Source organism: Typopeltis vanoorti, chromosome 16 (genome assembly GCF_054136105.1).
Source record: "Typopeltis vanoorti isolate ZY-2024b chromosome 16, IOZ_Tvanoo_1.0, whole genome shotgun sequence".
NCBI classification, from domain to species: Eukaryota; Metazoa; Arthropoda; class Arachnida; order Uropygi; family Thelyphonidae; genus Typopeltis; species Typopeltis vanoorti.
In genome coordinates this window covers 36,313,907-36,340,244 of record NC_143564.1, presented here as the reverse complement: position 1 = coordinate 36,340,244, position 26,338 = coordinate 36,313,907, and the positions used below count along the sequence as shown (strand labels likewise).

The 26,338-nt window shown below is 34.8% G+C and overlaps 1 protein-coding gene across 1 annotated transcript in view; it reads left to right on the top strand.

The window, feature by feature from the left end:
- The window catches only part of LOC150097953 (uncharacterized), a 173,119-nt gene that overhangs the window by 106,922 nt on the left and 39,859 nt on the right, over positions 1-26,338 (top strand). Inside the window, exons 12-14 of the mRNA XM_090406644.1 lie at positions 11,800-11,898; positions 14,295-14,423; positions 24,449-24,577. Of these exons, the coding sequence (XP_090262770.1) occupies positions 11,800-11,898; positions 14,295-14,423; positions 24,449-24,577 (357 nt within the window). The remainder of the gene's footprint in view (positions 1-11,799; positions 11,899-14,294; positions 14,424-24,448; positions 24,578-26,338) is intronic.

The following is a 26,338-nucleotide window of genomic DNA, read 5'->3' as shown; positions in this document are numbered from 1 at the left end:
ACAGTTGGCTTGCATCAAGGGTCAGCATTAAGTCTGTTTCTGTTTAATATTGTGATGGAGGTGGTAACAGAGGAGGTGAGAGAAGATGCGCCTTGGACAATGTTGTATGCAGATGACATCTTGCTGTGTGTAGATTAAAGAGAAGAAGCGGGAACTAAACTGGAAAGATGGAGAAAAGAACTGGAAGATAGAGGTATGAGAATGAGCAGAAGTAAGACAGAGTATATTTGTTGCGCAGTGGGCGGCGGCGGCCAGGAGACAGATCTGGAGCTGGAAGGAAATGTCATCAGGAAGGTGAGAGACTTTAGATACTTAGGTTCAACAGTGGAAGAAGAAGATGGAGGAGCTGAGAGGGAAGTGGGATGCAGGATACAAGCGGGTTGGAGGAACTGGAGGGAGATGGCTGGAGTGTTATGCGATAAGAGGGTGCCGATCAATCTGAAAGGCAAAATTTATAGGACGGTAGTGAGGCCAGCTATGACATATGCTATAGAAACTGTGGCCCTGAGGAAAAATAACATCAGCAGGATGGAAGTAGCAGAGATGAGAATGCTTAGGTGGATGTGCGGTGTGACCAGAAAGGATCGTCTGAGAAATGACTATGTCAGGGGAACAGTGAAAGTTACGAACTTAGGAGCGAAAATACAGGAGGCAAGGTTGAGATGGTTTGGTCATGTGATGAGGAGGGAGGACGAATATGTGGGAAGAAGGGTCATGCAGATGGATGTGCAAGGAAGGCGGAAGCGTGGGCGGCCAAAGAAGAGATGGAGGGAGCTGGTAGAAGAGGACTTGAAGATGAAGAACTTGGATGTGGTGACAGCCCAAGACCGGAAGGTGTGGAGGAGACTCATTACAAACAGTGACCCCACTTAAGTGGGAGAAGCTGCAGAAGAAGAAGAAGAAGAAGATCCATATACCAAATAGAAAAGTAGGGGTGGAAGTTACTTTACTCACTGACAACTGTGAGTTTACAATGAGAACCTTGAATTTTTAGTTGTAGAACGGGAAACTTGTCATGCAAGCCATGACCGCAAGTGAAAATTTATATAACATGGTTCACTTAGAAACAATTCTCATATCAAAAGCATAAGTAAAAATAACTTAGTAGAACATAAGTGTCCCGAAGAAATTCAACTACAAACAGGAAGAAAATATTTAGAGACAGGTTCAGTTAATGATAAAGATAAGCCACAAAGTAGAAGACTAACAGTATACAATAAGATTTTGTTGTGTGCAGAGCAGGGGCGGCTCGTGCATAAGCACTACGGAACTGTAGTACCCCCAATTTTTCTCGATATATAAATATATTTATTAATTTATATATTATTCCTGGTTATATGCACTTTTACAAGCAAATGCTTGTGCAGGTGCACATCACGAAAATAAATCTTTCCTGGTTTTCGATTTCACTCCATAAGAAATTTCTCAAATTATAATGCTCATCTTTGGATTTACTTTATGGATTAAAGCAGTTCTGCTGATGATAGGTTTCTGTCTGTTACTGAGCAGAGCCACTGCTGAGTGTCCTACCCTGGAGTAATTCCAGTCAAGAATGGTGAATTTGATGAGTTTAGCAATCCTTTCAGGTTACTGCAGTGATCTTGTAGATCACTCAGTTTTTCCTCCATACCTTCCACATGTTTTCATCAAAGCCCTTCCAAAATTATTAAAGTTAACAGTAAAAATTCTGTCACTATTACTCAACTGTTCATCAAATTAAAGATGTGTAGACATCCTAAAAAATCAGTGTTCCTGTATATATACATAAAAAGGTTGCCTTAATCCCTATGCCAAATATTTCGGGAAATGCTAACAAAAGGCAGAATGAGAATCAGTAACAAATTCACTGAACTTGAAATACTTCCTAACCAGGAAATGTCTGAAATACATTATATTATGCTTGACTTATTATAAATCTTTCAATAAACTCTCATCTCAAAAGAACTACTAACTACTAGAAAATTCTTAAGCCATATAATCAGAAACTGCAACTTACTAAATATTCTATTATTTCACAAATGTGTTAGCCACTTCTTCTTATTAAAAATAAATAAATAAATAAAAACCCTACACTTATCCACCTGCTACATCTAATTCCTTTCTAGTTCTGTCAAAGCTAGTAAAAACCTGCAGCGCATTCTTAGATCATGATCAAATTTTGTCCTTGTCATTCTTATTATAATGATTTGCTTCAATAGTATAAGATTAAGTTTTTGTAATATGTAAATAAATGCTGGACAATTACACCACATTCCACCTTTCACCATGTAAACTCCTTCTGTTTAAATTCCTTATGGCTTAAAAAGCATTTTTTGTTTATCAGCTAACCTTCTTTTTCTACACTAAGTTCAAATCTAAGGTCCAACATTTGTACCATGAATTTTGTATGTTAAATTTATTGCTTGAAAGATAATTCAAAACACTCTAATGACAACTGGAAAAATGTATTTATAAATGAAATAATTCAGTTTTTATGTTTAGTTATATTAACATAATTAAGTGCATTACCAGAATGACATGTTGCAAGTTTGTTCACTTGGTTATACTTAAATTAAAGATGCCAAGAAATACATTCTTGGTTTAATCCTTTATCCAAGTCCAAGCAAATAAAGTTTGCACATTAAGTATCTTCACGGTTAAGCTACCTGTATATAGGTAAAGCTACACAGTTAAGCTACCTAATGACTTCACATCAATTGCCTTAGTATCCCATAATGCAAAGCACACATATTTTTGGGTGCATGTATAATGCTCTTCATTATTGGAAAGGCCACTACCCAGAACGGTATGTTAAAGCAGGGATACCTCTCCAAAAAAGAGTGATCTAAACATCACTTTGAATCTCAATGAGTGACTCTAAAGCATCGGTTCCCAACCTGTGGTACGCGAACCCCCGGGGGTACGTGTTGGACCGTTCAGGGGTACACGAAAAAATAATCAGTAATGGTGGAAAAACAAGTAAAGTAAACAAAATGCAAAACGTTAGTTATGGAACAATAAGTGTTAAGTTTGAATCACCGCTAATGGAGACACTTCAAAACTAGCCTCACATTAAAGAATGATGATTGGTGAGGGTGTGGCTATGAATCCCTCCTCCAAATCACTCTTCTACCAATCATTACGCACAGCTCATGCATCACCTTTGTCACCTATCCTCCTTTCCAGAACAATGTTACTAAGAAATTACCTATGCGATAGCGAATCTTCCACTGACTTCCATTTGCGACGTTTCTAGAACTTCTCCAAAAATATAAATACAGTACATCCTCTACTGTTCAGTTATTGACTGAATATAAGTAAGTGCGTTGTCTTTAATTGTGATTCTTTTCAAGTAGTTTTTTTTTATTTAATGTTTAACGTAGTTTCAGTTATTATTGTCAGTAATTTTTAAGCGTGTCAGTTATGGATCAGTGGTTGAAAACAGGGACGATTAAACAACCAAAACTTGATGTGGATTATAACCTGTAGCCAAGTACTTCTCAACACGGGTCCGCAGCTACGAGTACACCTACACCGGGAGATAGTAAAAAGGCTACACAAAAAGATAGTAAAAAGGCTACCTCAGGTACTACACAAAAGAAAAGGAAATACTGTGAAGAGTATATTAAATATTGGTTTTCATTTGTAGGGGATGATGACTGTCCCAGTGGCGTAGCTAGAGCTTTTGCCGCCCGGGGCGATCCCTGAGTTTGCCTCCCTTCTCAATACACACCAAAAATATTACAAAAAGTCAAAACGAAGTAGGGAAAGAAATTAAAACACTATGTTTATGTTTATTTTAGTTGTGCAAGTATAGTTGTTGAAAACTAATTATTAATTAAGTAATAAAATTACTAAGTTAAAGATACCAAGAAATTTTATAAGCTAGGTTTTTTTAATCCTTTTTCCCAAGTAAGCAAAAAGACAAGTAAATCATTAATAAATTTAGTTTAATCCTTTATCTACGTGTGGGAAAACAAAGTTTGCACCTGAAAGTATCTTCAAGACTAGGGTAAGGTAGTACAACATCGGGCAACTCGTTGCAAAGGTAGAGCAAGCTGACATCACTCCTATCTCAGTATCTCCCATAATGCAAAACACATCTCCTTGAAGATATGTATAATGTTATGCATTAAGGGAAGGGCCACTATCCAGACTAGTTTCGACTTTTATTGAGGTCTCTTCAGCCAGGCCCAAGTGGAGATACCAGGCAGAAGCATTAGCACTTACTCTACCTTTGCAACGAGTTGCCCGATGTTGTACTAACGTACCCTAGTCCTGAAGATACTTTCAGGAGCAAACTTTGTTTGCCCACACTTGGATAAAGGATTAAACTAAATTTATTATAGTCTAACCAAGTGGAAAATAAACTTTAGACAAGTAAGTCAAGTTTGCGGCTGCACGTAGTGCAACACTAGACAACTCGTTGCAAAGGTGGAATAAGCTCTCATTTGATTGTGTCTGACATTCTAATGCAAAGCACATTTCCTTGTGGAAATGTATGATGCTATGCATTAAGGTAATGCTCACTACCCATACCGGTTTCGACCTTTATTGAAGTCTCGTCAATAAAGGTCGAAACCGATATGGGTAGTGACCATTACCTTAATGCATAGCATCATACATTTCCGCAAGTTAATATGCTTTGCATTAGGGGAAAATTCAAAGGAAAGTGATCAGAGCTTACTCCACCTCTGCAACGAGTTGCACTACGAGCAGCCGCAAACTTGACTTACTTGTCTGTTTGCTTACTTAGGAAAAAGGATTAAAAAACCTACCTGGCTTATAAAATTGCTTGGTATCTTTAACATAATATGTACCCAAGGTAAAAAACTTTCTAAATAAAATTACTAAGTTAACATAAATAGAAGAATCGTCGAAAAATAAAATTGTGTCTCATGCAGGGGGCGGACCGCCCCCTCTGCACCACACCCCCTAGCTACGCCACTGGACTGTCCTAACCATTTGTGTATTATGTGTGGGGAAGTATTATCCAGTGGTTGCATGAAACCCTCTCTACTCATGCGACATTTAGAAACTAAACATCCTATATATAAAAACAAAGAAATACATTATTTTCAGCGCTTAGTACTTCTCATTACCAAATGTAACTTCATACATGACGTCAGGAAAGAACTCAAATTCCTCTTGCCATTTACTAATACTGAACTAGTGGAGAGAGCTTTTTCTTCTTACACCTTCATAAAAAATAAGTACCGCAACAAGATTAATGCAAGTCCGGGTTTAAGACTGTATCTTGCATCTTTTGAGCCTGATTTCAAACTAAGTGCATCAAAGCAGGATCAACGATCTCACCAACAATATTTCAATCGGCTAGTGATCTCTATACCAATGATTACAGCTTTTCAGATAACACAAATAAATATTATTAATAATAATAAATCAAAAGTTTGTTAAATACTTGATCATCATTATCAATATTTAACATGAAGCTATACTTATTTCTGTGTTACGAATATTGTAAAATTAAATCTGTGGTTTGTACTTTTAGTGTAGTAATTTTCGTTTCCCAACTCATTACCTCATTTCCACTATTTTACATTAAGATAGGCACTGAACAAAAGTGTCAGTATTTAAAACAGCTATTTTAAAAACAAGGGGTACAATTTATAGAAATGGATTTAAAAGGAGTAGACAAGTGGAAAAAGGTTGAGAACCACTGCTCTAAAGAATTACTAAATAAAGTCAAAACTCCTGACCTGAATCTCCAAGACAGGAAATTCAGTGGTGGCTCCACTCAATGACAGGCAAAAAAATATAGAAGCGCTCTTACACTGTTTTGTTCCAACGAGCATGCTCCGGGCGCTCACGAGGATTAGTTTTGTTCGTTTCTTCGGCTACTGAGGTTATGTCGCTGCTGCTCACCAAATTACTAGATACGCATTGTGATGCAGCCCTCGGATAAATATATTTTATGTAATGAGGCCCTCGGATTACCTAAGGTTGGACAACCCTAGTGTAGATGATGATGGTAGTTGCAGTCCACTGCAGTTGGTGGATTAAGTGGTGGAGACAGAGAGATGTAGAGTTGGTGCTATCTCAATGAGGCTGTGGACTCCTTGGAGGTGTCACATTTTTTTTAATTTTATTATTATTATTTCTCAGATAAATTACATACATTATATGAAGACAATTATGCATAACAAATACTTTCTCGTACTTAGTTTTTTTAAAAATAATAACAATTACCGTTTACAACACATATTATTATTATATTCATAATGATGATTATTACAGATGTTTCTTTGCAATTTTACACTCTATTTATATCCATTGATATATACAATATCAATGGATATAATCACTCTATATTGCATACTTTTGTTACAGTTATTACATACATTTGATTACATATGATACATTACTTACATTTGTATACATATGATACTTACTTTACATTTGTATACATATGATACTTACTTTACATACATTTGTTTACATGTAATACATACATTAAATACTTTGGTTTACATGTGATACGTACATTACATGCATTTGGTTACATATGATACATCTTGGATGAGAACTAATTTCTCTGCTTTCATCTTCGAAGCTTATATGTAAGCTTATCTGAGGATGACACCAGTTGGTTATTATTTTTTGTTTTTTTTTCCTGTGCTGGTAAGCTACGAAATTTATGATTGAAAAATTCGCGCGCGCACGCACGCACACAGACACACAATACCTTGGAATGTATTGATGCGTCGCTGAACTGGAAGCCTGAACGAATATATTGTGTTTCATTAAGTTTGTATGGTATTTTGGGTGCGGTTTCTTGTTCATAGTATGTCCTTAGAGCTCTTTTCAGGTTACCGTAATTTGTAAGGTTTCTGTATTCAAAAGGTAATTTGTTTATCATGTCTGTGATGTAGAAGTTTCGCGTGGCCTTTCCGTAGTGATTATTGTATTTATATGTGATATAATTAGTAGTCTGAGGTCTTGTTATACGGTATGTATTTCTGATGTCCTGTAGTTGGCATCGAAATAATGTTTCAGCAAAGCTGCATAGTGACATAAATGTTTTGCTCTCAGTATTTTGTGTTCTGACATTGCAATGTATATAAGGTCGTTATTTTCTCTTTGTTCCGAAAAGATCAGTTTTATCATTTTGTACTGTAGCGACATTAATCTATTTAATTTGTAGGGTGCACAGAAAGCATACGTTGTTATAGCGTATCTTAGTATATTTTGGCATAGTGCTTTGTATATTAGTGTTTTTAGGCGCATGGGAACTATGTCTTTTAACCTGTAGAGTTTGCTACTTATTGTTTGGAGTTTGTTGTGTAGATTGTTTATGTGGCTATTCCAGTTCATATCTGCATCGAAGTAAATTCCAAGGTATCGTATTGTTTCAACTTGAGTGATTGTAGTGGTTTTGCTGTTCTGTGCGTTTTTTATGTTGGAAAGTGGATGTTGGATGGTTATATATTTGTTATCAACAGGTCGAGTCAGTGGATTTCTGAATATCATTAATTTTGTCTTTTCTGAGTTTAGGTGTATGGAGTGTTTCGTGAGCCAGTCTATGATCAGATTTATGTCATGTTGCATATTTGTTTGGGCTGTGTTTGCGTTATTATGGATGGATATTATTGCTGTATCGTGTGCGTATTAGAATATCTTACCTTTGAGTGGTAGCTGATTAATATCGTGCGTGTAAATGTTGAATAGAGTTGGGAAGAGTACAGCTCCCTGTGGTACTCCACAGGTTACTGGTAGCTCTCTGCTTCGGTTTGACCCGATACTGTGATATACTTTATATTTTGAAGGTAGTTTGTAAACCACCTGTGAAGAGACCCGTCTATTCCATCATGCCTCAGCTTTTCTAACAAGGTTTGATGTGTGAGTGTATCGAATGCTTTAGTTAGATCAATAAAGACTACCATGACAATTTTGTTTTTGTCTAAGGCGGTATTAATTACGTCTGTAAAGTCTTCCAAGAGAGATGTTGTTCCCTTATTTTTCTGAAAACCATAATGTGTTTTGGGGATAATATGAAAGATCTGAGTGTATGCTGTGAGTTTCTTCAGTATGAGCCGCTCCATAATTTGATTGATAATTGGTAATGTTGCTATGGGTCTGTAATTGCTGATTAAATTTCTTTTTCCATGTTTGTATATGGGTGTGATTATGGCTGTCTTTAGCAGACTTGGTATCTGTCCTGTTTTAAATATTTTATTTATTAGTTTTAGTAGGATAGGACTTAAACTAGTTGCATGTTGCTTTATATCTTTAGGTCTGATACCATCTATTCCTGGGCCTTTGTTTGGTTTGATTTGATTTATTGCAAAGAGAAGTTCTGCTTCTTTTATGGTTGGGAACCATAATACCTGTTTTGATTGTGGTCCAAGTGGAGGGTCTCGTTTTGTGATTGGGGGAATATTTCTGTGTAGTTCTTGGATGGAGTCTGCAAAGTATTGGTTAAAGTCATTTGCTAGTTGTTGGATAGGTTTTGCGTCTTTCATGAAGCTGTGTTTTATGGTTTCGGAGGCGGTGGTGTTGGGAACAAAATCTAGCATCTCATTGATCAGATGCCAGGTTTGTTTCATGTTGTTTTGTGCAGAGGTTAGTTTGTCTCTGTAGTAGCTTCTTTTTGCATTTCTGATTTGTGTTGTAAGGCGATTCCTTGTTATCTTATATTCAGTTTTTAAAGCTGTGTTATTTGGGTATCGCTTTAATTCTTTCCATAAAGAGTCCTTTCTGTGTATTTCTAGGATTAAGTTTTGTGTTATCCAAGGATTTTGTGTTGTTTTTGAACGAATTCGGATTTTCTTTGTAGCTTTCTTATATATTTCCTCCAGAGTGAGTTTAATGTTGTTAAGATATCTGCTGAATCTGATGTCAGGTTTTCCCGGTTTGTTTTTCTTATTTCGTGGATGACTATTTCTTCGTCTATTATTGTTTTCTGTCGCTTTTTTTCTGTGGGACATTGCATGGATATTGTTTTGGTGTGCAGGTTTAGAGCGGTGAAGTAATGGTCTGCTACTTTGCACTTTATGACTGATGCAGTGTAACTATTTGGTGGTGCTCGGACGTTTATATGATCTAGACAGGAGACAGTGATAGTATTTCCGAATATTTCTTCTCTAGTACATGATGTTATTGTTGGTATTAGATTATACATGGATAGTGTGTCTAGGTATTGTACAGTGTTGTTCTGGTTTTCGTTTGCAATATTTATGTTTATGTCGCCAATTATCATTAGGTGTTCGGTTGAGCATATTTCTTGGCTTGAAAGCCAGCAATTGAGTTCGTTCAAGATTATTTTATCATGTTTTGGTTTGGTGGCCTGTAAATAGCATTTAGTATTATGGGATGCTGTGTATTAGTGGTATTAGTGATTTCGAGGCAAAGGGTTTCAGCATGCTCAAACTGATTGGCCGTTTCTTTTGCTATTAATTTTTGTTTGATAAATATTAATATTCCACCTCCTCTTTTTGTTTGGCGGCATGATCTATGTTGTTGGAAGCCTGGAATTTGGAAAGCAGTCGCTTCGTCATTAGTTATGGATACTTCTGTAAGAACCAATATATCAATAATATCAGTGTAATTCCTCAGATAAGCATGTAACAATAACCAATGTTTTCGGATGCTTCTGATGTTAATATGCAAGATTGAGAGACCTCTCGCTTGTACTGTGTTTTGTTTCCATGCATCAAGTGATTCGAAAGTACAATTACTGATGTATTCTGGTGTTATTACATCTATCTGATGGTTCACATTCATTTTTGTTGTGTTGAGATCTTCTTATTGAACAAAGTTGGAGTCTTTTGTTTCACTCTGGCAACCTGTCTATATCTTCCGAGCTTTTTATTTGTATAGACTTTGAAGTCTGTGACTTTCTCAGGAATATTTTGCCGTCTTTGACCCATAAAAATTGATAATTTTTTTCTGTTTTTTCTTTTCTTGCTTGGTACATAAGATTCTGATTGAAAGGTGTTAAATACTCTGATAGAAAGATTGGCGTATTGTCTTGCGATGCATTTATATCCTTGACTACTGGTTTTTCCAGTCTGCTGGCTTTTATGAGATTGTCTCTTGTAGCCTTGCTTGTCAGACGAACTATGACTGGTGTAGGTCGTGGCGAGCCTTGTTTTCTGTTCTTCCTGGGAAACCGATTTATGGTTTGAATATCATTATGCTCTAGGGGGATGTCAATTGCATGTCCTAACTTTAAAACTAAGTCTCTGAGATTTTCTGTGGATTCGGTTTCTGGAAGACCATTTATGACAAGGTCTTCTTTATGTTGTTGTTGGTTTAAAACTTCCTATTGTAGTTTCAGGGAATTAAATTCTTGACGGAGTTCCGATGTGTCTTTTATCAATTTGTGCTGCCTGTCAGTTAATGCGTTAATGCTGGTTTTAATGTCTTTTACCGTTCGTAAGACTTCTTCGACTTTTGAATTATTAAATTTAACAAACTCTTCATATTCGCTAGTTTTTTTTGTTATTTCTTTATTCTGTTTATCAAATAGTTCTTGGACAAGATCTACCAAGCTAGCTTTTATATATTCTAAACCTTTTTCTAGCAATAAATTTACGGAATTCAAATTATAAGACTCACCGATATTTTGTTGTCTGTTCAGTTCATCGTCCCATTCTGCCTCCGGTGTAATCAGTTGTGCCGTGGGTGGCGGCGTTTCTTTGTTTTCTCTACAGTTTAGGCACTTCCATTCTTCTCGTTTGGCATTGGATTTACGTTGCCAAGTTGTTTCTGAAAGTCCGGAACATGTAAAGTGAAGATTCCTATGGCATTTCATGCAGGTTATATGACTTCCGTCGGACGGTAATTCCTTCAGGCACTTGTTGCACTTCATGACTCACCTTTCTTCCTTTGGACAGCTGCTAAGATGGCGACGTCCTTTGTTCTATACTCATTAGCAACCGCGGTGTATGCTTCAATTTTTAGCACACTCAGATTTTGGATTCCACTTGGCCGATTTCGATGAATTATATGTCACTGTCTTCAGCGTGACAAGTAGAGTTACTTTATGACACTTAAATTAAAAAACAGGAGTTAGCACCACATTAAAACTATAAAAACGGGATCAGCGATACGACCATGCAACCGTTCGTATATAATAATAATAATAATAATAATAATAACAACAACAATATGCTATCATATTCTACAGCAACTACCCAACAATATGAAAGCAAACCTGTATTCAGCCTATACCCAAAAACAGGGACAAAAGTTAGCCATCTATTGTCTTAAATAACTATTGTTCCATTGATCTTTCCTCAGTACTTTCAAAAAAAAAAAATGGAGAAGGTTATCAACAACCACCTTCTTCATTACCTTGAGACTCATCACTTATTTAGTGATCACTAATATGGATTTTGTCATTTTCGTTCTACAGCTGACCTGGTCTCATCCAACTTTCGATACGAGCTATGGAAAGATTTGGAGAAGCATATGTTATAGCTCTTGAAATTTCAAAGGCATTTGATTGTGTCTGACATTAAGGCCTCCTGAACATGCAAAGCTTCCTCACTGGTTGTCTATTGTGTGTCATGATGGATCGCTTTCTCTCATCACATTTCTCTATTAATGCTGGAGTGCTCCAGGATTATGTTGTCTCACCTATGTTCTTTCTCCTTTACATCAATGACCTATTTTCTCTGACTTCAAATCCTATTAATATTTATAAGAAGTGTTTCACTAACTGTTATCTGTATACAATGTTATTAATAATGAGTACTTAATTAATAAATACTGCAGTTATTACCATTCATAGAGCATTTGTTCCAATGAACTGAATATTTCATATAGTTTTAGTAATATTTTTTTTTACTTCAGAATGATGAAACGCCACTACATAGTGCAGCACGTTTTGGTTTCATGGAGACTGTCAATTTGCTTTTGGAGGATGGAGCAGAGGTTAATTGTACATCAAAGGTAACCGTCACTAAACTTCATTTCTATATATATATATATATATATATATGAATTAATTACACATTATATTTGTAATAAAGAACATTAACATTTCTGGCTAGATGGGTGAAGCAAAATTGCTTTTCATATTCCCCTTTGTCTGTATTGAAAGAACTTTGAATGGAATGTTTGCGAGCTATATGTTCGCCCATTGAGGGCAGTGAAATTAGCAGTGTTCAGCTAAACTTAAGATAGACTTTGGTCCTTTATATTTGCAATTTTCCACTTCACTATATTCCGAGGCTTCCTTGATTAACGGGTTAGGATGAATGCTTGTCTTGGTAAAGAACTTCTCAGCTAGATTTAAGAGAAGGGAAGAGATATAAGGGATATTAACTTCTCTATGGATCTGGGTGTTTCTTATAAACCAAGGGGCATCCAGAATCATCGTCAGACATTTATTCTGTAATCTTTGAAGTTTTAGAATGTTTGAATTGACGGTGTGGTTCCACGCTGGGGATGCGTAAGTGATGGCCGGTCGAATTACCAGCTTGTAAATTGTTAATTTTGTTTGCTTGTCCAGTTTACTTTGTCTGTTGATCATAGGGTAGAGTTGTGCTAAGACTTTGGATATCTTTGAAGTAATGTAACTTATATGTTTACTGTATCTTTACTCCCAATAAATAAATGTCCTCCATGGTATGGATTTTCTTTCTAGTAAACAATATAGATGAGCTTTTCTGGGGATTAACTTGGATCCTCCAGTATGCCATCTGCTTTTGTAAAGTGTTGTCATTTCAGTATTGTCATTGTGCAGTTCTTCTGTTGGTCTTCGCTTTTTGCGTGCGCGCACTTCTACAAAGTCTGAAGGAGTAGAAGGCACCAAATCTAAATGATCTTCAGCGACAACGTCTGAGACACATTCGGGGGGAAACGTGTCATACAATTTCACTTTTCGCAGCCAATTATCACTCAGCAGCTTTCCTAGTCTGAGGAATTCCATCGTTCAGAAGTTTTGCCATTACAATAATTTAAAATGTGGTTAAGACACAGATGGAGAAAGAGTAGAGATTTCTCAGGTGTCCTGAGCAGGTAAAGATAATCCTGTGGACTTTTGAGGGTCCACTAGCAAATCCATTAGACACTCTTAGGTGTCTACCAGCAGTAAAATGTCACTATAAGAAACAATGTCGATACTAGCGGCAGTAGGCCTAGCGTATCGTCCTTGTAATTATAAAGGACTTACCTGGATAAAGCACTATGAAAAATAAAGTGACTGTTTATGGTAGCAAGCAATTAACTACTATTACTAATGAATAAGCATAAATAAATCGCTAAAAACATATCAATCAAATTCACAATTCATCATCAATAATACACGACACGAAACACTAACACATGCGCCGCCATCTTTCGCACTCTCCTAATCAATCGAGTGCAGGGTGACCACCCAGCAAAAACATTTCGTACTAATTTATGCAGGAAAAAGGTACTAGATCTGAAAAAAAAGTACTAAATTTTCATTTGCTTTCGTTTCACATGTAGGGCATTTTACGATATTACTACCTTATTATCATAGATGAACTCAATGTCAAACCGCTAAATTAACACATGTACAACAGGTATGAAAAGAAAAAAAGTCAAAACTCACTTCACTGTAGTCATCTATGAGTCCAAGAGCTGCAGTTGTCAATCACCATAATAGAAGTCCCAGTTGTAACTCTAACACTTCACATGTGTATTAATTTACCATATAATTTTTAGTGTTTAAATAATGTAACATTAAATCTTCAGTTATTTATTATGCTATTTACATATATACAATGGTTCCTACCCACAAGAAAAACACTGGAAGTATTTATTCATTATTTTTAGCAGATTTTGCTAAATTAATTAACGCTTCAGAAATAGTAAAATCTGTAGCTGATGAATGTTTAAATTTTTCTTTTGTCAAAAGGAGTCCATTCATCAAAGGAGGTTTTTTTTTTTTAAGATTTCATTGCGTGAATCTACAGCCAAAGCATTTTTAATAAGATAGTACTTTTATTATCTTAGTATTAGTACGATAGACCTAGTACGAAAGTACTAAAGTACTACATGTGGTCACCCTGAATTCGAGTGTAGAAAGTTGAAGTAATGCCAAAGTCATAATTTCTTATACGAGCAGCCAAAAGGTGTCACACCTTATTATTAAAATATTCTGGATTGGAGATAGTTTTTGGAAGTTTTTCCACTTGATTATACTATAAATTAAAGATACCAAGAAATTGTATTTTTCTTGGTATCGTGGGTATATATTATAAATTAATAATTGATTGTGAATGGCCAGCTGATTTTAATTAACTTAAGGTGTAGGACTGAACAGATTTTTGTAACCTTACTCTAGAAAACTAATCAGATTTTTTTTTGTAACTCAGACTGGAGAAACCGTGCTACATGTCACTGTAAAAAACTGTCACTTTGCTGTAGCCAAAATTCTTCTAGAGCATTTGAAAAAATCTACTAAACCAGATCGGCTGCCAAAGTACATCAACTCTCAAAATCAGGTACGTAAACAATCTTTCTTTAGAGTGCTGTATTCCTTGAGAAGTATTTCATAAGTATCAAGTCTTTTGATAACAATTTTAAAAGCAAGTTACTTTTTATTACAAATTATTTACACAAAATAGTATTTTTAAACTAATTATTATTATTATTATTATCATTAAACCTCCATGGAGTCAAAAGACTCTTCACAGGAGGTCCCACTGTTACATACAGAGTTTGATACAAGGCCTTAAATATGTTCACTCTCTCGGCACGACTACACTCTCAGGCAATGCATTCCAGGCATTCTCCATGCAAAAAACCTGCTCTTCATCCCCTTGCTCACACTCTCCTTACTCAGCTTCCAGGGATGACCTCTTGTTCTCTACCTGTCTTCACCTATTATATATAAAACCATCTCCACATTAATCTGGTAGTAAACTCTTAACAGCTTAAATGTCTCAATCATATCCCCCCCCCCTCCTTCTTCTATCCACCAATTTCTGCAAATTGCATTTTCTCAATCTGTCTTCATACTCAACATTCCAGAGACCAGAAACCACCTTAGTCAATCGTCTGTAAACCTTTTCGATTACATACATCTTCATCTTTCTGAAAACCAGGTGACCAAATCTGTACGGAGTAATCCATGTGGCCTGATCAAAGTCTTATACAAGGGCACCATAACATCCTTACTTCTACAAGTCAGTGCCCTCTGCATCTTCCCATTATCTGCTGTGATGGTCTAATAATTTTAGCAATATGTCCCGAAATATTTGGTCCCTGTCCGCAATCACATCACTCCCATATCTCTCATGTCTTCTACCTCTTCCAAGATATTTCCACAGATTGTGTACTCTACATCCCATCTTTGCTTCCAAATTTCAGACCCATCCTCTTCCCAACATTAAACTGATAACCCCATGCATTTATCCATTCAGTGTATTCAAGTCCTCATGCAAAGCCAAGGCATCTGCTCTACTCCTGATAGTTCCGCCCAACTTTGCATCATCTGTAAACAAGTGCATATCACCATTCCGACCTTTCCCAATATCATTTACATACAAATTAAACAGCAATAAACAGCCAATCTTTAATCCAGTGCACTAATCAACTATTTAGCTCCATCAGTTCCAATTTAATTGCCGTCCGCGCGGTTAGCTAGTGGCTATGCGCTTCGCAACCATATGACTGGGGAAGGAGTGTCCCAAGTTCGATTCCTGTCGAAGACGTGAGGAATTTGAGGACCTTCCTCAGCCATAGCCAAGTTAGCCGGTCTTGGGCGGAGCAGTAGGGTTTTTTTCGCCAGTTTATCTGGCGTTTTTCATCCCGCAAGCAGACAAACCGGCCCATGAACACACACACGGATCTACAGCCATAAATACTTAACCCCCGTGAGGGAGCTCAACTCACTCCAATAGGGACGGGGGGGGAAGGGAGGAAACTCCATACGAATAAATAAAAAAATTTAATTACCATCTTGTCATGTTGCAATTTATCAAAGGCCTTTGAAAAACCTAAATATACCACCGTCTATGCATTACCCTTATCCAATGCATTTGTCACCTTATTATAATAAGTAAGCAGATTGCTAAAACACGATCTTTCTTTAACAAACCCATGCTGGCCATCAAAGAGTATTTTTATATCATTAACCCAATTCTTAATCTTGGTCCTAATTAACCTCCCTAGCACTTTACCCACAACTCCAGACACACAAACTGGCCTATAAATCAAAGCCTCAGTCTTATCACCTCACTTATGAATCAGAACAATTTTGCCCTTACCCTCTTTCCACTCCTTTGGAACTTGGCCCACTGCAAGACTCATGTTAAAAAGATATGTACAAGCTGTTGTTAACTCCCTAGAACATCCCCTCAAAACATGCCTTATCAATTCCTCCTATACCTCCTCATTACTAACAGTTCCTGCATTCAAGTTCTGCATGATGCCACATTCACAACGATGAAATACCTTTAGTAACTGCTCATTAAATACTTCAAGTATATCCTCTGCAGCGGTTATCATTTCTCCAATTTCACCAATCAATACCATCATTCCATAATCATTCTTTTTTCTATTGGCCACATATCCATCTAAAAATTCCCTAGGATTTTTAGCCATTTTAGCTAACTACTGTTCGTACTGTAGTTAGCTAAAATGCTAAAATGCTTGATAAGGGCTAAAGTTAGCCCTTATCAAGCTAGTCACCTTCCTCGCCTGCTCTTTATACTTCTCACGCAACTGATTGCATGAGAAATATAAAGAGCAGGCGAGGAAGGTGACTTATAACCACTCATCCTGTACTTCTTCCAGATTGCATACCTTACCTCTTGATTCATTAATTTCACACCTGCTCTGTTTAACCTCTTGACCTTTGGAATATATTCTGATATTGCCTCCACCAGATAGTTTTTGAGTTGGGCCCAAGCTGCACTGATATCCTTTCCATCCAGTTTCTCCTTCCACGTTATTGCTGCAAGCTGTTTCCTGAGCTTTTCATAAAATACCAGCCTTATAATTTCAAATATTCTTTTATTTATTATATTATTACTACTATCATTCTTATGCGTAATGGCATTTTAGTAACTTAAATGTTTCTATCATATTTCCTCTGTGTTGATATTAGATTTTATGGGAAACAACTACTTCTTGACAAAGAAAGGAAGTGAACATTCTAACAACAACACAAATATATCAACTTATAAAAGTTATCCGAGGTAGAATAAATGCCTCCGTAGCACAGCACAGTCGGTAACGAAGACATCTCGAATGAGAATTATGACTTTTAACCAAAGCTGCGTTAGCTAGTCTCATATTGGGATAGTAGGATTTCTCTTCCACAAACATAAAACATGCGCAAATCAATACTCTTACAATAGATTAGTGCAGTGGTCTCTTGCATGACACGGAGGCAGCGAAGGTTTCATAATAACAATAATAACATACAATCACAACATCTGGAGTATGGTTGTTTAACTTTCCGACAAAGCCACAATCATTTCGTCTCGTCACACTTAGCTTTCATCACTGCACAGCGGGAAATACAGGGGGGAGGGTCTACCTGTAAATAGTAGCATGGAGATACGGGAGAAGAAGATAAACGATCTTTATTGAACTGGTTAGTAAAGTAAATTATCAATATACTTCTAAACACATTTTGACATTATAAATTAAATCATCATACCAAAACTGAATCACTGTAGTTAAGCATATATCAACTAAAATTAGATCTAATTAAATAATAATAATAATAATAATAATAATAATAATAATAATAATAATCCTAACATTTATTTCAAATTTTGAGTTCATTTATTAATATTCTTAATCTGGTGCTCAGGAAGAGACGCTGTCTTACATCAGTTTACAAAACTGAAAAAATTTCAACATGAAAAAATCTGTTTGGTATGCAAAGTGCTGTTATTTCTTTATTTGTCAACTAGACTTGCTCCGCAGCATGCGAATATATGAAGCATTCAAATAAAGCGATAGAAACAAATTTATTGCGACAACATACATTCAGTACTTTCTGTCACATGCTCATAATTTGGACACGTCATATGTCAAAAGTATGGCACTCCAGATCTTCTGGAGTTCCTAAGTTGGGGGACAGGGGTTTCCGACATTTCGGTTCTACTATTGCTTCTACAGATAACTGGATAGTCAACAGTAAAGATTACTTAAATAAATATTATTTAAATAATAATATTCAGCAATGATCATACAAACTGGCTTTGACAATCTAACTCCTTATCCTCATATTTTCGGTTTCGGTTGTGATAACACAGATAACACATTATATAATTCAGCTGCCGCTGATCGATTATTTTAACCCCCAGCACAGTCGGTCTCGTGTTGTAATTTAGGGACTGGTTTTTCTGCAGATTCTAGTAGAAACATAAAGAGGTATTTTTGTTTCGATTCTAAATCACGACTTTTTGTAAAGAAGCCTAAAAATTGTTCCAGTTTAAACAAAAATGTAAAAGTTGTCCCACTTTAAACAAAAAACGGATTGTGTACTTAAAAATGTTCAAATCTAATTCTGTGATGGAAGGAATTTTCTAGTATTTCTTCAAATTTTATTTGTTTTTATTTTTAATTCCTTTTTTTTTATTTATTCATTTCTAGAAAGGTCAAGTTGAGGAATTTTCATTCCTCTGTTTATCCTTCTTTCAGCATATGCCTAAGAACATATGCTACTAATATTATATTATATTATACAGATAATACATTTTCACCCGAAAAAAAAAAGTCTAGAACACCCGCAATTTACAAACATAATATGCCGACCCCATAGCTTTACTTCACCGTAAATCATTAAACTTATTATTTATTTTCATTATATATTATTTATTTATTATTTGTTAAATTATAAATTAATATATTAAATTTATCCTAGGCAAAGCGATTCTCTTGTGGCTATTTAATATATAACCAGCATAGCAATACAGGCTTTAAAAATCTGGAGATATTTCAGCAATTAATATCATAGAAACTTGACCTTGCAATAAATGAATAAATAAAAAGGGTAATAAAAAATAAAAGCAATACTAACTAAAAACAATACGAGATCATGCTGATCGCATTTACACCAAACTTGGATAGCTGAAGAGTGACAATGAGATAGGTTATAGCTAAGGTTAATATTATACACACAGAAATTGCAGTTTTAAAATACAGTATATTTTTCTGAATAATATTTTATATAAAAGTGAATTTAAAAAAAAAGAAAACAAAAAACAAATTAGCCAAGAGAATACACACACAATTTGCAGACAAAAAATACAGTTTGGTAGTAATTAGTAGCAATGTGTATAAATGGTGGAGAGTTTATGTGTGTGCGCGGGGTTAACAGCGAGTTTGGATTAACTTTCCACCTTGGAGGTATTCTGTAATAATATAGCCATTGCTATATTAAAGCGTAGACGATTTAAATTGATGTATAGTTCATATTTAAAAATCCGGCTATTTTTTGATTTTTCAAGAAATTGCCGTAGATTTTTTTTTCCTCTCCCAAAAAAAAACACAAATAGTCTTACAAAAACAACTTGTCAATTTTAATGTTGAGAGGCGGAGAGACTACGCTACGGGCTATCCAGTCCTGATTACTTATGCAAATGAAAAAGATATAAATCTAAAAATTTCGAAATATTTAAAAAAGGCAGGTGTAATTAACTCTATATTCAAACCTAACCTAGTTCGAAAACAGATCACACTAAAAGTATAAAATACATTAGCCCTACCAGTCCTATTGTATGGAAGTGAAATGTGGACAATAAAACAAAAAGACAAAGATTAATAACAGCTGAAATGAAGTTTATGAGAAAAACTGCAAAGCATACTCTATTCGATCACAAAAGAAATGAAGAAATAATGAAAGAATTAAACCAGGAATCAGTAATAGAAAAAAGTAAAAAATATAAACATAAATGGATGGGACCCGTTGAAAGAATAAAAACAGAAAGATTACCAAAACAAGCCTTAAATTACAACCACTAGGAAAAAGAAAACCAGGACGTCCTCTTGAGAGATTCAACGATGGCTTCTAAGGGAAAACAGACCACTCTACGGTCTAAATCATTGACAAGCATGATGATGATGCTATCCACTCGTGTCACTTTCGATTTTTATCTAATTTTATAATGTAATTAATCAAACTGATTTTATATTATATTGTCAGCTGAGAAGGCAGATTTCTATTAGCACTTTTTATATATTGGCGAAAAGTCTGTAAAAATAATACACTTTTCGGAAACAGAACTACTTAGATATAATCAATCCAACTCCTCCAAAAAAAAAAAAAAATTAATGCGTATGGACGCTCAACAGAGCAACGGTATGTATGTATAATAGCGTACAGCAATTTTTCTCAAACTTTACATTGCTGGGGACCAGTTTAATTTTTTTTATTAAATGCAATTTTTTGAGATCCATCATTTATATATACATGAATGTATACCTGAAGTATAATAAATTTAGTTTAATCCTTTATCCCAGTGAGAGCAAACAAAGTTTGCGCCTGAAAATATCTTCAGGACTGAATATAGTGTTGTACTATCTTACCTAAGTAAGTAGTACAACACCAGGCAACTCGTAGCAAAGGTGGAGCAAGCTACCAACAGTCCTATCCCAGTATCTTATCTCCCGTAATGCAAAACACATATCCTTGTGGATATGTATACTGTTATGCATTAAGGGATTGGCCTGAAGTATAGGTGATATTTTTTACTAGTATCTGATATCAGTTAGGCAACGGGTCTGTACTAAGTATATATTTTCAAAGTGAGTGTATGCCCGTGTTATTAAACAAGAAGAAGCACTTAAGTTACAGGTTTCTGTCGTTTAATCAATTTTTTTTATCGTTAATTGCTTGATTTTCTCTATCAACAGCTCACGTGTAGTATTTGAATTTTTATATTTTATGCATTTTTGAAAATTATGGAGACAACTGCCGTGTTTGAATAAAAACTTTAGTTTAATAACGATCTGGCCGCACGGGCGACAAACGCTAAACACATTCCTCAGCCACCTAAACAAACAACACGAACGCATACAATTTACCATCGAAATCGAAAACCAAAATTCGCTCCCGTTCCTAGACACACTAGTTACACGTCTTCCTTCAGGCAGTCTATCCTTCACGGTCTACCGAAAACCGACACACTCGGGCCAATACATACATGCGAATTCATACCACCACCCAGCACAAAACTATGGAGTCATTAACACCCTTAAAAACAGAGCCACAACTATTTGCTCCAACCAGCAAGCCCTGAAACAACTAAAAATCATTAGTGACACATTCATAAATAATGGCTATAACAAAATTACTGTCAATAAAATACTCTATAAAACCACAACAAAAACGAATCTAGATTACAGTAAAACCATAGCCATCCCATACATTAAAGGGTTATCAGAAAAAATCAACAGAATCCTACAACATTATAACCTCAATGCCACCTTTAAACCACCCACTAAACTTAAAACCATATTCAGCTCCTCTAAGGATCCTCTCCTCCCATTAGCACATCCTGGAGTCTATTGCATCCGCTGCACCTGTAACTTACCGTACATTGGTGAAACAGGACGGACAATCCCTATACGTAAGAAAGAACACATTAGACACATTAAATATAACCATTATGGTGAAGCAGGCCTCTCAGACCACGCACTTAACACCTTACACCAAATCAACTGGAAAAGCACCTGCTCCTTACACCGCACAAAAACCTGGTACGAAAGAAAATTTAAGGAATCCTGCGAAATCCTGATAAACCACCCAAATATCAGTAACAAAGATGGTATGAAAATTCCAAGGATCTGGATGGCACACATTCAGCCAACCTAATATGAAAGATTCAACATAAGTCAGGACTCTAGCCAATCCGCTAGTATTAGAAACCATTCCATTCCAACTGGCTGGAATAATGTTAATATATGTATATAGTAGACAACACAAATAATAGGACTCTAGCGTTGATGTATAATTTTTTATTTTTTATTTTTTTTTCACCAGAGATCAGGCCAACAATTGTGGTAGCGGTTGGTCAGTGTCTTTAACGAACCAGTTTAATTGTAGTATAGCTTGTTTCTTGTGTATATTTGTACGCTCCAGAAGATGACCTTGACATAAAGGTCGAAATGTCGAATTGTAGATTTTAGTTATATTAAACTAAAATTTTTATTCAAACCCGGTAGTTGTCTCCATAATTTTCAAAAATGCATTCGGATCACCGTGAAAGCCTAAAAGAAAGGTTTTATATTTTATATTTATTTTTTTTAATATTTTCTGTAATAGTAATAATAATAACCAACAATGGGGAACTAGAACATCTGTTCTCGTAATTATTATTATATTGAAACTTAAGGATATTCAAAATTATATGACACTGCCAATCAAGGAAATGGTGGTACCCGTACAAGTTTGTGTATTCTTCAGTATATAGTCTACACAGTTTATTTTGATTAGAAAGAAAGAAACTAGAAGTGCATTTGAAGTAAGTTTTACATAAAAACTTACATTTGAAAGCGTTTCTGATACGAAAGCAGCTATTTTTTTTGTTCTTAGTAAACATCACAAATGCACTAAAATATCAACCAATTCACATGAAAGTTACGACGTAAATATTACAATCAGCTTTGCTCTCTCTAATGAGAGCGCCACTAGTGGTAAAAATTCAAGTTATTCTTCACTTAAAACATAAAAATGTAATCCATATTTATAATATTATGTTAACATGAAATCATCCAATCCGTATATAATTTTCAATATAAAATAAAATCGGAAATTCCATCATAATAATGAACAATAATTAACACAACTTAAGGAATAAAAATACTTTTATACTGGATACCATTGACCAAAAGTAAGAGTGACAACTATTACCAGAGAGAGCAAAAATAACAATAATAATAATAATAATAATCCAAAATAATAAATTAATAACAAAATGCATTAAACTGCTGGTTGCTAATATAATTTATATAAATATTCCCACATGTAAAACTACATAATTACTAAATCTTTCAGTACACTGGTTATTGATTCAGTATGAAAATACAAAACTATTATTTTAGTAATAACAATTATACTGAATATTGAAGATAAAGTCATGTATATAATCCACATATGGAACTGCTAAAAACACAAATGTAATATGAAGAGTTCAAAATAATATTGTAAGAACTACTTATTTTTTTAATGACTTGCTATAAATTATGATTGGCACATCTTCTGTCATTCTGGGGGGAAAAAAAGGAATTTGTTATTTCATTCTACATTATATGGAAATCTGTTTAGTAATTTTAATATAAGTTACTAAAGGAGTTTTATAGGACAGATGCAGAAGAGGAACAAGGGAAGGGGGGGGGAGCATCCGCTAAAAGTTTTGTAAGATTCGCTTGAAGAGTGGTAAGTGGAAATTTTGCCAGAGATGGTCGTAAGCGCTTTGTCAGTGAATGAATTTAAAACAATAAATAGTGTGGATCCCCAGCAATGAATTTTAGGACTCAATGCAGATGCCCGTTATAAGACAATTTATTTATTTAATAATAATAAGAAGAAGAAGAGAAGGATCTCCAGATTCGATTCGATTCCCTGGATTCGAGTCTCTTTCGACTAAAGATGAGTTAGCCGGAGGTAGAGTTTTTTTTTTTTTTTTCACCCGGAAACTCGAGTTTTTCGTCGCTCAGAACAGGCAAATCGGTCCCCTGAACACACACGAATTTACAGCCATGAATACTTACGACAATATATAGGGTCCTCACATGTCGTTACGCCCGTAGTTAACCATGAATCACATTATGGTAGTCAACCTCCTGGACAGGAGAAGGCACATGAATGGGATGGAAATAATAATAATAAATAACTGCCCACTGGTCATATAAAACATTGCAAAATACGGAATCGAAATAATACAACACGATGAAAGGTATGGATACAGTATAGTAAGTATCAGTAGCACACTCAGGATTTAATCTTGGGATGGGGGAGCGAGTTGAGTAGACGATTTGAGAATACACACTGCGCATCGCATACGAACTATGACTGAGCATCTGCAATGATCGCTAATTCATAAGCAGTATAGAAATAGAAGACACGACACAATATAAATATAAAAAAATTAATTTTAATTAGGAAAAGATTTTTGGAAATTTTTTCCCCTTTTTCTTTGTGGGAGCAGGGCTCCTTTCCCCCCCCCCCCCGGTACGCCACTGGTAAGTATTCTGCATAAACTATTATAATAACTGGAGTTAATTACACTGGGAAATTCTGTAGAAAATAACGAGAGAAAATTTTCACATCTGTGTGTGTGTGTGTGTGTGTGTGTGTGTGTGTGTGTGTGTGTGTGTGTGTGTGTGTGTGTGTGTGTGTATTTCAATATACTCTAAACATCTGACCAGCTTTTACAATTTTGGTTTTCAAATTAATAGTTTAGTAGTTATTTAATTATCAAGTTACCTCCATTTTAATTATCATAGAAAAGTTACATTGTAATCGACTTTATCGCATTTTAACAGAATTATTTTAAATCGACAGGACGGGGAGACTGCGATTCACTATATGTGCACTGTTAAGAAGTCTGACATCCACTATCCTACGGAAGATAAGGACTTAGTCGCTTTGCTACTGGACAACGAAGGAAGTATTTTCATAGAAACCAATAAGGTACGTTTGAAACAAGTTTAAATTCATTGAGCACTGAAGCTGAAGGAGATGATGAGTTTATGTGTAATCCAATTTTCTTTCCTAAATTTTGTTATGAAATAAAGTCATATTACACACAAATATTATCCATTTTGCTGCAGTTAGGCCACATTTTTGATTTTAGACTTTAAAAATCGTATATTTAATTCTAGCAAATAAGCAGAGGGTTTCGTCTTAGGCTAACAGCTTGAAATCTAGAAGAACAAATGAAGATTCTTCAAAAAGAAGCTTATTTATATATATTACAGCTATTTCTGCTGTTGTTAAAAGCCATTATTTTGTGGAACCTAATGAGGTTAATTATAATGAGGATGCTAGCGAAACAAACGTCTCTGGTCGTTTATATCACCTTTTTGAGTGATATAAAAAGTTGAGTGTAGCACAGTTTTGTAGTGTCACACCTTCTAACCAAATCTTTCGACATAAACTTTCAAAGAAACGGAGCACGAATTTTCCATTTGGCATTATCATTAATAATTCATAGCGCGCATTTGCAAATGTTTTTTTTCCTAGAATAAAGCTGTTATATATATATATATATATATACTGTATATAACTTTTTTTCAGCGTTTTTAACAAAAATCTTAACCATAAACTTTATTTATGATTTATGCTTTTCTAAAAGCCTCAGATTTAGAAAAAAAAGTGAACCTTTTAAAAATTCATATCAACTCCCCTGCCAATATTATTAGATAATAATATATTTTAATACTTATTACTTGAAAATTATCTCTTTATTTTGTTTGTGTCGTGTATTCCTGACTTATACAGTTTGACTCATTCTTGTGTTAATATTTCGAAATATTTTAAGCAATTCTTTTGCTCTCCCACTGCATAATGCTCATGTTACAGTGACGAAATATATAGGAGTTCTAAATAAATTCTAATTTCCTTTACATGTATTAAACCATTTCTAAAAAAATATTATGTCTAACACACGTTTCTATAAAACGTCTATCAACAACTACTACTACTACTAATAGTAATAATAATAAATGACATCTGAAATTTCTATGGTCATGTTGGAATAATATTAGACAATTTAGTATTATCATCTTCATGTTATAATAGAATTTTAGTCGCACCTTAGCCCTTCCTTCGGGAATTAGTAATACGAATGGATATTTATTACTTGCTTGATTATGAGAATCCTCATCATCATACAAACCAATGAATTAATCATGATTAAATCATCATTTTCGTCTGCACAGTTACAACTTTATCAAATAAATAACTTTTAAATTCATCTATATTTAATATACGAATATTGATTAACTATTATGTGATTAATAAATCCAATTATTGTGTTCAGCCAATTTCTAAATTCGTTTAACTTTTGAACGAAATTTGAAAAACAGTTTGACTCATTCTTGTGTTAATATTTCGAAATATTTTAAGCAATTCTTTTGCTCTCCCACTGCATAATGCTCATGTTACAGTGACGAAATATATAGGAGTTCTAAATAAATTCTAATTTCCTTTACATGTATTAAACCATTTCTAAAAAAATATTATGTCTAACACACGTTTCTATAAAACGTCTATCAACAACTACTACTACTACTAATAGTAATAATAATAAATGACATCTGAAATTTCTATGGTCATGTTGGAATAATATTAGACAATTTAGTATTATCATCTTCATGTTATAATAGAATTTTAGTCGCACCTTAGCCCTTCCTTCGGGAATTAGTAATACGAATGGATATTTATTACTTG